The sequence below is a fragment of the Colletotrichum karsti genome (genome assembly GCF_011947395.1).
Source record: "Colletotrichum karsti strain CkLH20 chromosome Unknown Scaffold40, whole genome shotgun sequence".
NCBI lineage: Eukaryota > Fungi > Ascomycota > Sordariomycetes > Glomerellales > Glomerellaceae > Colletotrichum > Colletotrichum karsti.
Window position 1 is genome coordinate 249,711 of NW_024065940.1, and position 12,548 is coordinate 262,258.

Genomic DNA, 12,548 nt, shown 5'->3' on the forward strand with positions numbered 1-12,548 from the left:
TGATTGAGTCAACTGTTGCAAAGTTCGTACATTTAGGAAACCAATTTGATGCCGGGTCATACAAGAGGCTCAAAGGGCACCGAGATCACGAAGCTTCAATTCAGAATGGGAGCGTGAAAGTGCCCCGCTAAGATAGAGAAGGCGGGCTGGAAGGCAGTCTTGACCTATATACGACAAATAAAGCTGCACATGTTGATCATTCAATTCCTGTGGCCGCTTCGAACACGCCGTTCTTCAATCGTTGAAAGGCATTGAAACGATTGGCACCTACATGTTTCCTGCGTTTTGACTTCAGTGTGATCGTCTTCCGTACTTAGTGTCCCATGCTTGGCCTCCAGTTCAGTCTCTGTACGGAGATATGATCAGAGAACTTGAAATAAGTTTGAGTTCCATTGCTGAGAACGGGCCGCTGTTGTGGGGACGGTCTTGCTGCGAACAAGCTTAATAATTGTCAGGGTTTGAATTGATTCCGCTAAACTCTAATTAATTGTGAATCCACAGAGTTATCCATCCGAGAGGTAGGGTTGTTGTCTCGGAGTCTTAGTAGTAGTAGCAGTTGCTCAGGTATCGTGTTTGACAGAATTTCTCGGAGATGATGGTTCATTATCATGGTAAACAATTTGATTGGAGGTATCTACAGCTCGAGTTTGAATTGATGCAAGCAGCCGTTCGGCTGCGAAGGAATATGAGTGGATGATAGTGGATGAAAGCATGTGCTGACGATTGTATTGCGATGTGGATGAACAAAAGCCTTGCTCGACGTCCATTTTCGCCTTTGTCGTGGAGCAATGTGTTCTCCCGAACGCGAAACTTCTAAATCCCAGTCTATCCAGGATGAATTTGACGCGTCATCATAGTCCCATTCAGAAACCAGGTGACATCCAGAACTTCGACCCTGGTCTTTGATGCTCGTGGTCGTGGTGTCGTTCATGACCGATAAAATGCGTAGTCCAGCCATTCGTGCATGTCCACCGTATTCAAGTCCACCTCTGGAATATCCAGGTCCGAGAGCATCTCGTGGAGTTTCTCGAGTCCGCTGTGCTGTCGCTCCTCCCATACGCCAAGCCGCCGACGCCGCCTCTCATCTTGAGCCCGCCGTGCGGCACCTTTCTGATGATGTCGAATGACCCTGTCCAGAAGTCCGTTCAAGAGTGACAGAACGACGCATGCAAGCCATCCCTTCGCCGTGAAAGAGTTGGGCAGCAACGTGCCACCAGCCGCCGAGCCGACGGTACCTCGGAGTCTCAGTTCGGACATGGCCCCGGGCCACGTGTGATTGTTAACGGATGCCATAAGCCTATAGCGCGACGTGTAGGCGGCGAGGTGAGAGAATCGAAGGGTACAGGGGTTATGTCACTCCAACAAGGGTAAGATGCATGGGTGCGGAAGGCGGCCGCGATAATTGATTCAACCGGACATCGAGGCCCGCTTGTTGTTGATTGAGGAAGATTACGGAAGACCGGAATAACCGGACACAGGAACTTCGAGAAGGACGTCCGAACGTCGGCGGACGTTGGCCATTGTGGTTGCTGGACGGCGAGGAGCAAACTTTGATCCGATGAAACAGCAGACTCGAGGTTTATTATCTCCGACCACTGACATGTTGTGAAGCTTTGATCAATTGGTCTGATGTTTGTGTTGTTTTTGTAGTGACCATTGATGGCTAGAACTATGCTTGGACAGTGACCGAGAGCGGCATAAATCCCGGACTTCGAGCCGAGGTCGATGTTTCTTTGGGAAAGCAACAACAGCACAAGTCAAGAGGTAGCAAACAAGGAAGACAATTTTTCTGGAAATTTCCTACCATTTTCCTTTTTTTTGTTTGAGGAAAGGGAACCGCAGTCTATGTCTTACGCCACACATTGCTCAATCATAGCACCTACTCATCCACACGAGCTCAGTCACAGCTTCAACTTCATTGGATTAACTATACACGTACTGCTCATCAATTCATTGGTCGCATTGACGTTTACAGCCAAAGCTGAACCCCGTGCGCCGCATTTTGATCGTCTGCGGATCTTGGGGCGGATCAGTCCGGGCAGTACCCCATCTAGCGAAACCGAGACCGAGCCGTCGCGATGCGAACCAGTGTGTGGCTGACAGGCCGGGGTGGCACCGAGCTAAGGTCTGGAATATCTAGAATACAGTAGTGGGAGTCAGGATAAACTAGGTCAGGTACATTCAAACCCATTTTTCCCCGTCAATTGAATGGCCCGGTTCGTCCCAACGCTTGACGTTAAGATGGCCATGTGTCACTTCAATCTCCCCAGCCACGCGGGTTGGGTGAGATCCAACGGCGGGACACGTCGACGACGCGACTAATGATGAAAAACGCCTCGCCTACGATGCCGTTTATGGGTAGATATTGCGGGACGCCTATGCCCCCGTGGCTTCCATCCGCACACCCCGGAAGGCAACAGGATCACGAATGCCGTGCGCTAATGTGAGCTTGTACGTCTTTCTGAGGGTCTACGGGACAATCTGTGGACTCTTTCTGCAGGTCAGCGGTGCGATGATATCTCCGAATCCACTAGCAAGGCTGAGTGGCTCTAAGATACAAGCATACCGAGACCGATTGCGACGTTGAACTGGAACAGGTTGGAGATATGGAGGACGAGGTAATCGAGAATAGGGGGGTCAATGATGATGTTGAGCCACTTCAGTGGAGGGTAGCACCGGAAAGGGGGAATGTAGGAACCAAATACCATCCGGAACAGCGCTCACGACTTTAGATAAAGACTCTCACAGTTTCCGTTCGTTCTGTCTTGAAACACTCATCATCCCATCTTCCCTCGTTCCAGTCAACATTCGTTCCATCATCCCCGGACTTAGACAATCATGTTGTCTACCCCTGTTCTCTCCACCCTTCTGTTGGTCGGCTCTGCAGCGGCCAACAACCATAAGTTTGGTCGTCGAGAGCTGTTGATCACCGACAGCGTCAAAACCGCTTGCGACCAGCTCAGTGCCCATGCGTCCAACTCTACGCTCTTTCCCAACTCAACTGCCTACGAGACCCAACGCATCAATGTCTGGGACGTGAGGGCCAACCTCAATCCGGCCTGTATTTATATGCCTACGAGTGCAGAGGATGTTGCGAAGGCCGTAGAGATCTTCCACACCAACAAAGCCCCCTTTGCCGTCAAGGGCGGTGGCCACATGAACGTGAGTCTCCTTCATAACCTTGCTCAAGTCACACGCTTGCTGACAATACGGACCAACAGTACCCCGGATCAAACACGATTGATGACGGAATCCTCCTTGCTTTGAACGGAGTCAACGCTATCAAGGTCAACGCGGACGATAACAACATTGAGGTTGGACCCGGTAACAAGTGGGTGGATGTTTACCAGGCTCTGGCTCCCCACAAGCAGTATGCCATCGGTGGCCGTCTCAAGACCATTGGAGTTCCCGGCCTCACCTTGATCGGCGGTGTCAGCTACTTCTTGAACAAGTACGGCTTCTCCATGGACAACATTCTCAGCTACGACGTCGTCCTCGGTAACGGCACCCAGGTTGTCGCCAGCAACACCTCTAACCCCGACCTCTTCTGGGCTCTGAAGGGCGGTGGCAGCAACTTCGGCATTGTCACCAAGTTCGTCATGAAGACCTACAATATCCCTCTGGTCTCCAGCACGATGCAGGTCTTCCCTGAAGAAGCTATCCCCGAGTTCATCAAGGCTGCGTGCAACATGGCCCTCTTCGAGGACTCAAGCCAAGGTGCCGGAGCTGTCATTAACATGAACTACAACACCACCACCAAAGAGACCATTCCTCAGGTCTTCGGTCTCCAGGAGACTACTGACTCCCCTCCCTCGCACTTCGCCAACTTCACTGCCATTCCCAATGCTACCCTCCGCTTGCACAACGTCACGGCGCCGATCGACTGGCACTCCAAATTCGATTCCCCGAACCAAATGTTTCGGTAAGACCGAGTATTGATGATGAGAAACCCTGAGCCCTACTAACTCCTGTGTTCTTAGCGTTCAATTCGGCCACCACACCATCAAGCCCGACGCCGACAGACTCTACGAGATCTACGAGTCCTGGGTCGAGGCTATCCAGGACGTTCTTGATGTCGAGGGCCTTCGTCCTACTTACATCCTGAACTTGGTCCCCAAGTCTGCTTTGACTGTGGCCAAGACCAACGGCGTTGGCAACACCTTCGGCCTCGATGACACCGAGTCATACATCTGTACGTGAAGCGATTCAACTGTTTGTTCTGTTCGACAGATGCTGACATACCTCTCTAGGGTGGCAATTCACTACCTCCTGGGCCCGCGCTGAGGACGACCTTAGGATGACTGCCTGGCACGAGTCTTTGCTCAGCCGCCACCATGAGATTAACAAGGCCAAGGGTCTGGCTACCGAGTTCATCTACATGGGAGATGCAGGCGAATACCAGAAGCCCTTCCCCCAGTACGGCGCCGAGAATGTTGAGAAGATGAGACAGATTAGGGGCCAGTACGACTCTGACTTGACCTTCACCAAGCTCAACTGGGGAGGCTTCAAGCTTGGCTACTAAAGGAGTTGAGCGAGTTTGCTTCCCCTGATCTATGAGGATTCCAGCATGAGCCATCTGGGAAGCAGCAAGCAACAGCATTGCATACATCTTTCGGTTTTCTTTGTACATATTTGACTGTGTTTTACATAAACTCCAAACATATAGAAGAAGTATTTTAACATTGACTCTTCAGAATAACCTTGTAGTTCAGTCGAGCGAGAATATGGTTCCATGACTTCGCCCGAGTCCAAAATCCGCCCAGTGATTGGGATTGTTGATGAGGCATTCTCCAATCAGCTTGCACCGCTCGAATGGCATCCCTTCTCGAAAGTCGGATACTTCAGGATTCTCGGTGTTCTGAGCTGCCTCTGAGCCTTCTGATATGTTGCGCGGCTCAGGAGAATATGTTGATGTGGGCGCGATGCGCCGCACAACGAACGGAACTCTCGCGCCGCGGAACATTACAATGAAGTCCTCGGCGCATGCTCCAAGTGGCAGGATGACCCTCGTGTGCGGGCTATGCTTGATTAAGTTGTAAAAAGTTCCGATCCTCGTTCCCTCGAGAACAGATGATTTGTCGATAATACTGTTTGGAAGTTTCCCTTGGTCGCTCGACCAAGCCGCCGTCTTCCTGCCTCGAGCGAACAGATGGCTCTCGATTGTATCGGGGCCGAGATCCGGATCGTCGTCAAAGAGACTCCAGTCATTCCCCTCTGTTGTGAGTGCCACAAAATCCGGATCTTCATGCACAAGAGTCCCTTCTGCCCAAGCTGGTCCCGCGTGTCGCACAAGAAGAAGGCCTCTCCATCTGCGCAGAATTGCCCTTCTCAGCTCTGCTGGATTGTCCGAGAACTGATGTCTGAGCTTTTCAAAAGCCAGTTCATCTAGTCCACGGAGAGATATCGAAGGTCCGAGGAAGTTGATTCGACCTATGCAAGTCCCAATGAGCTCGAGGCGTAGTTTTGGACTGCCTGGCCACCTCATACTGCTCATCGCCACGGCTTTCCGCCGAGCTTCTGTCTCTTCGGCTTCCCTCTCAAGTGAACTCAGGATGGTCGGACCGATAAAGTCCTGAAATGGAACATCTGGAACAACGCTCAAGTAAGCATTGTCTCGTTCTGGTCCATCCTCCTTATTCGACGATTTCTGGGAGGCTTCTTCTTCTTGCTTCTGCATCGGTGCTTGTGTTGAGTCTCGTGCTGGCTCTACGAGGTCCTCCGAGGACCTCTCTTCAGGTTCCTCTTCAGATTCCACTTCTAAAGGCTCGTCTTCGTCAAACCATCTGGGATTCCTTCTAACACGCTGTTTCCTGATCTTCCCAATCATTCTGGCGTGTCTTTCACCCTCCATCTCTCGAGCCATCATGCTGCGGTTCCAGTCCGGTGCCCATGATGGGATATTGGTAAACGGAGACATGAACATGGAGTAGCTCAGAATGGCCAAGCTCTGAGTTGTCTCCATGACATACCTGGCAAAGTCCGCGTAGACCTGAGCGACAGGTTTGTCGTAGTCGACGGACAGCCGCGCGTCGTCGAGATCAACATTCGTGGAGATACCCAATAAGGCAAAGACCTTGTCTCGGGGATCGGACGCTTCCAGTTGACGGGCTCTTGTGAGCATCTCGACTATGTCGTCACTTCGGCTTCCGTAGCTGATGACGCGAGAGTGCCATGTCGGCCGGAGGTGGTGGAGATCGTGAGACTCTTGATAGGCGCATCGGGCTTGGAACATGTCCCGCACAATGTCGACTTTCTCCTTGGCCCGTAAGCTGAACCCATACTGGTCGTGATAGCGCGGGTTCGAAAGAAGAGCATTGCAAAAGTCGTCCCACGGAATCCTTCGTCGGCCGCACTGAATGGATACCAGCTTTGACACTACGACTTCCTGAAGTACCCAGACCCGCAAGAACCACGGTTGTATCAGGACAGAGTTTTCGACGTCTGAGATCTCGCCTCGGAAACTTGTGAGGTTTTCCTCCAGGTCCGAGGGCCGTTCGTAATCCTTGTCGCCCTTATCGTTGAGAGACCACTCGCTCTGCCTCTCCAAAAAGTTCCAAGCCGAGAGGGATGTGTTGCTTCCATCATCATTGCCCAAGTAGATGATTGTCTCGGTGGACGAAGCGTATATGTCTCGCATTTGCTGGACTTGATGATTGCGCTCCTTGAGGTTGACTTGGTCAATGCAGATTGCGTCTGCCCAAAGTCGGATGGATTGATTGGTATGCCGTAGATTCTGCAGTGCATCGAAGAGATTCTGTCGAACGGAAAATTGTTCCCCATTGATGTTGATGGGCTCGGGGCTCATGCGGTGACCCCAGACATACGAGAGGGTGATGTATGAGTTGCGGGCATCTTGACAGTCGGAAATTCTCGTCGATACCAGTTCGCCCCGAATTTCGGCGTCGTCCTCCTCTACTGGCAAGAGATGCAGGATTCTTATTGAGTCCGGGTGAGATAGAGACGAGTAGATATCGGGGCTGTATGCCAGGTCTCCGTCGCCAGCGTCCGAGTCGGCAGATCCAACGGAATCGTCAGATATGTCAACAACGTTATAGTCCAAGAGTTCCATCTCACTCGTGCCCCTTGAGTTCCAACGGCAGAACCCTTACGACGAATGTCGGTCGATGTGGACTTTTCCGACCTTGCAGGATTGTCTCTCAGATGCGGGGGGTTGCGGCTGACGCGCTAGGAGCTAAAACTGGTAAATCTACGCGTCCGTCCCGCAGCGATCGCCTCCACATATTAGCCTGCAGGAGTTGAGAACGTGGCATCCCCGGTGGACAGAAGCGTCAGCCAATAGCGTGCCATGTAGAGATACACCAAAGCGGACGGATTCGAAGAAATCGTGGTCAAAACTGATGAACATATGACATGAGCTCTTCTAGTACGAGGCTATGAATTTGTCGCAAATATAAAGGAAATGAGAAGGTATATGTTTTGACTTGTTTCCTATTGCATATTATGGTTCAGTATGTTATCGTGGGCTGGTTAAGCTGCTCAACTCTGACTTTTGAGACCGATTACGGCTTTCTTTCACTGAGAAGTCGGTGCATTTATTGAAGGCCAAAGCGTTCCTCGTCGAAATATAACATCTTCACGGCCAACATGAGAGGCTAATATGAGAGACGGGAAAGTTCAGCCGCAAGTTGACAGTTTACAAGATGTCAACATCAAAGCCAAATCCCAATCACGCATATGATCACCGCCAGTACGTGCACTGATAAGGCCCTGAATGCTTCATGGTAGATGCCTATCGGTAAGATTCTCCAAACTCAGGACTTTTACGCGATTCGCTGTTGACCGATGCGGGGTCGAAGCGAATTTACTAAGGGGCAGAACCGTCACGGATTCCCTAATCGAGACGAGATTCACAAAAGCTTGTTTCCTCTACGTCCACATCAGAATCGACCCGATTGATGCATTTAGTGATCTCACGGACTGGAGGTTACATTGAAAGGCGGGGACCCATCTGGGCAATCTTTTAGCTGTTTACAGAATTGCCTGTACGCTTTCTCGGTAGTTCGTGTTGCGCAAGCTGTGCAGGATACCACCTCCTTATCAACATATGCCGTTTTAACCGTAAGGGCAGGATTTCATGCCCTCATTCACTTGTGTTCGTCTGGAAAGATACCCCGGTTTAGCCAGTCTCTTGGGACGGATGCCATCCCTGCGGCTGTATACCTCGGCGGGCACATATCCGGCGACGCCCTGGTGATATGCCTTATCATCTGCTATACGGCCTTATCATCTGCGGGGTTCGGGAGACCAACTGACGTTGAGCTTATTTCAGTCAGTCAGAAAGGCAGGCATTCGTCGCCACTGAAAAGCAAAACGGCGTAGCAAGATATATGAACATGTGTTTTGTGTTGTTGATAAGGTGATGTGCCCCAATAGTCATACCGTCCCAAATTCCCTGGCGTTTCTTTTCGCCAAGTCTCCGAAGTCAACAGTCCACTCACCATGGCGCAGAACGACTATGAGCTTACCCAGTCCAAGACTGAGGTCAAAAGTGCGACCGGGGCCAGGAGAACATCCGGAAGTGGCACGTTCGACAGCGTGATAGCCGGCGACGTCGAAACCTTGGAGCAGCTGGGCTACGAGCCGTCCAACTTACAACGAAACCGTTCCACGAGCACACTACTCTTCCAGTCACTCGCCATCTGCTCAATACCGTACGGCTTGGGCGGTCCTCTCATCAATGTCATCTACGGAGGTGGCCCTCTGGCTCTCTTCGTGGGCTGGATTACCGTCGCGCTTCTCAGTCAGTCAGTCGCGCTATCGGTAGCCGAACTCGCATCTCGATACCCAACCTCCGCTGGCCCTTACTACTGGTCATTCCAGATTGCCTCCAGGGGCAAGACTATTCTCTCATTCGTCACGGGATGGACCTGGATCATCGCCAACTGGACTATCACTCTGTCGGTGAACTTCGGCTTCGCGTCTCTCCTCGCCGGTACGATCACGATGATGGAGCCGAGCTGGGTCGCCACGCCGTGGCAGCTTCTGCTCATGTTCTACGGACTGCTGCTGTTCACCGCAGTTGTGTGCATCTTTGCGAACCGATGGCTTTCGATCGTCGACACGTGTTGCGCAGCATTTATCGGACTGACAATCGTCGTCACTCTCATAGCACTTTCGGTCGAAGCCAAGGCCGGCCGACATGACGCCGCTTACGCTCTGGGACATTATGAAGAAACGTTCTCTGGCTGGGGGCACTTCACTTTCTTCATCGGTCTTCTTCCATCAGCCTACGTCTTTTGCGCTGTCGGTATGATCTCTGGGATGGCCGAGGAGTGCAAAGACCCATCCGTTAGGGTGCCTAAAGCCATCGGTCTCACCGTCCCCATCCAAGGCGTAGCAGGTCTCTTCTTCATCCTCCCGATCTGCTTCACCATGGCTCCTCTCGACGAGATCATCGCTGCTCCATACGGTCAGGCTTTACCGGTTGTTTTCCGCTCCGCAATGGGCAGCAATGCGGGAGGTCTTGGGCTCTTGTGTCTGGTTCTGGTCGTCACGATAGGCTGTAGTCTGAGCATCACCGTGGCTGCATCTCGTTGCACTTGGGCATTCGCTCGGGATAACGCCATACCTGGATCTCGCCTGTGGTCGCAGGTTGATACGAAACTTGGAGTCCCGGTGAATGCCATCATCCTTGTGACGATAGTGGAGATGCTTCTTGGGCTCATCAATATCGGAAGCACTTCCGCGTTCACGGCATTTGTTTCTGTCGGAGTGATGGCTTTGGAAGTGAGCTATCTCATCCCCATTATCATAAGCCTCTTCCATGGGCGCAGAGAAGTCAACGGGGCTCGTTATACATGTGGCCCGACAATCGGGCCGGTGGTCAACTACATCGCAGTTGGTTGGATCTCGTTTCAAGCAGTGCTGTTCAGCATGCCCACAGCCCTGCCGGTGACCTCTGTCACCATGAACTACGCAAGCGTGGTTTTCGTGGGATTTGCTGTTCTATCTGCCATATGGTACAGGATTCATGCAAGGAAGGGTAAGTTCTTGTCGATTTGACTGTTGCGATTTCTCTTACTGACGCACTTCCAGTCTACAAGGGCCCACCAGTAACAGACGGAATTGCAGCTTGATATTTGTTTGGTCGGTAGTAGTGCTTAGAAAGGGTTGAGATGCGAAGGAGAGGGACAGCGAGGATACTACCGGTGTCGTTCTAGTATGCAGAACCACACCTACTTGTTGACCGCTTCAAGTTGAACACGCAACTCTAAAGCCGTTTTGAAACTGTGCTCTGATATTAATGTTCGATCAACCACTATTTTCAGTAATAGAGTGGAACAAGTGCCCCTGGTTGTCTCTTATCATCGAAGAAGAGTTCTAACTTCTCTTTGGATCTTCGTCGCCAGCACCTAACTCACAACTTTGACGATGACATTGTGCTAAACTTAGTTTAACGACTCAAAAGTAGAAAGAGAAACTTCACTAAAAGTGAGTCCAAGCCTTTTATAGAATCCTTCTACGAATCTGAAGATTCTGTTCGTGTATTAATTACTCAAATCGCGACACAAATCATCAACTTGTTTGGACTTTGGCTAGAACGCTCTCGGCGGCCTACCTAAACAACGATTCGAAAGGACGACTTCATCATGGGTTAGTTCCTAGATAGGAAGGTCTATCATCTCATGTTCAGGAAAGTACGTGTGAAACATGCATTGAGCGGACAAAGCTACGCTTCTTCCATACTACACAAGTTTCGCACCCCAGTCCCTTCGTTCCGATGACGTGCTTAAACATCCTGTTTTCCTGATAATTTTCAAAGGTCTTCCATCCCGTTTACTTCTGCAAGAAATACTCTCATGATCCCGGTCGGCCTCAGGTTGGCCAGACGAGATTGGAAACTTTCAGCACTTGAAGCTCAACTTCTGATGACAGCGGAACCATTGAGAGATTGACGGACATAATCTGCTCTAACAATTTAGTTTAATAACAGGTCGATTGTGAGCCAGGCATTAGGCTTTATGAAAGAAACCTATTTATTTTCCAATTTGAAGATATTGTGGCTCAGCAAACGCAGGCGCGCCCCTGTTTGAATATACTCACCCTTGCGCGACGCATCTTGATATTTTTTGACTTTGACGATAAAATAAAATCCTGGCACTGCTTTGTAGAGATCGAGACATGGATTTTGCGGGGGCAAGAGAGGGTCGACTGAGCGTGGCAACCTCAGATCATGGGCTTTCCCGTGATGGTCCAACATCGGAGCAACGCGCTGCAAGAATCAGTTCCAGACTCACGCAGAGAAAACTCCACTGATCAGAGGGTCATCAGGGCCCGCAACGCCCGCTTTTTAAGTAACTGGAGGGCGGGTGTTTGTGGGATGGAGAGCGCGGGGATCGTGGTCCGACGGAGGCCGGCCTGAGCCGACATGGGTTGGCTGTTTGACGAACTCCCCTGTTCAAGTCTCCCAAGGCTCGTAAGCCGCATGTAAATTAGATGATGTCACGGGACGTGGGAGAAGTCTTTGGCGGGCTCTGGCTGTCCCAAGTCCAGACAGCAAGAGTCCTGATTCCGCATGGAAGGGCGACGCGACGGACTCGGAAACTTGTCCCCGAAAGCAAGTCAAGGCACGAAGCGAGGGGACAAATGCAGCGGTCGCGCCACATGTTTGGCAGGGTTGGGACTGGGGAAGTGACAGGTTGACAAGCTCTCCAGACCCACGGCCAGAGCCTTCGGCTCCGGGAACACGAAGAACGAGAGCTCCACAACTCATCAGCCAGTGAACGTTTCTTTCATCTTTCAACTTGGGTTGTTTGTTCTCAAGCTGGCTTTGTGTTGCTGACACGCATCAGAGACACCATGAACCATCTCTGGATCGTACAAGCAAGAAGACCGTGGCATCCTTTCCGTCATACTGCGTAGGGACCCCAGGAAAAAAGCCAAAAGGACCCGGACCGGTTCCCCGGCCGGCGCCGGAAACCCCGACAAATACCGGCCGAGAGACAACTCGCAGAAACCATAACGCCACAGGCCACAGGATCTCGTTACCTGTCCCATGATCTTGCAGACAGAACACTTCAAAGGTCGGCAGTCCAGATGGCTCAATATAACCCACCCAATCCAACCCAATACCGAGGATCTGGGCAGCAACCAACTGCAACCACCACCCGAGCGTGAGGAAACATGAACCCATCAAGGGCTCCAATCCTACGGTTTGGCTCGACATGCGCATATGAAATTCTGGTTCTCGCGGTGTACTCCACGTCGCGCCACACAAGAACCAGTGAGAGATCCAGTTCAAGAGACCAGGCCGGGGAACCCGGAGCCGGCGGGAACCAACCACCCCATCTCGCAAAGGATCGCCAAGCGGCCCAGGACCTTAAACGGCCATCATCCTCGACTGCACGTTCTAACCCCTCCAATCACGACGCGCCTCGGCGATCCGGTTCAATCTCCTACCGCCAACTTCGCTGCGGTCCCGGTGTACAGTGCCGGACACAACCCGGATTTCCCATCCCACCTTGGCACCACGCCCGGCCGCTTTCTCATGTGATCGGACGGGGGATCGCGCGGTCTGGGGTACGGAT

The 12,548-nt window shown here is 51.7% G+C and overlaps 3 protein-coding genes across 3 annotated transcripts; 2 read left to right on the top strand and 1 right to left on the bottom strand.

The window, feature by feature from the left end:
- Positions 1 to 2,838: 2,838 nt before the first annotated feature.
- Positions 2,839 to 4,522, top strand: CkaCkLH20_10421 (FAD binding domain-containing protein; the record flags this gene model as incomplete). Its single annotated transcript, XM_038893135.1, has 4 exons — positions 2,839 to 3,162; positions 3,222 to 3,922; positions 3,981 to 4,192; positions 4,251 to 4,522. 4 exons carry the CDS (start codon positions 2,839 to 2,841, stop codon positions 4,520 to 4,522), a joined length of 1,509 nt encoding a protein of 502 aa, XP_038741545.1.
- Positions 4,523 to 4,708: 186 nt separating this feature from the next.
- CkaCkLH20_10422 (het domain protein) lies at positions 4,709 to 7,069 on the bottom strand (the record flags this gene model as incomplete). The annotated part of the gene is made up of 1 exon (XM_038893136.1): positions 4,709 to 7,069. One exon carries the CDS (start codon positions 7,067 to 7,069, stop codon positions 4,709 to 4,711), a length of 2,361 nt encoding a protein of 786 aa, XP_038741546.1.
- A 1,391-nt stretch (positions 7,070 to 8,460) lies between these two features.
- On the top strand, positions 8,461 to 10,097 carry CkaCkLH20_10423 (amino acid permease; the record flags this gene model as incomplete). The annotated part of the gene is made up of 2 exons (XM_038893137.1): positions 8,461 to 10,003; positions 10,057 to 10,097. 2 exons carry the CDS (start codon positions 8,461 to 8,463, stop codon positions 10,095 to 10,097), a joined length of 1,584 nt encoding a protein of 527 aa, XP_038741547.1.
- Positions 10,098 to 12,548: the final 2,451 nt, after the last annotated feature.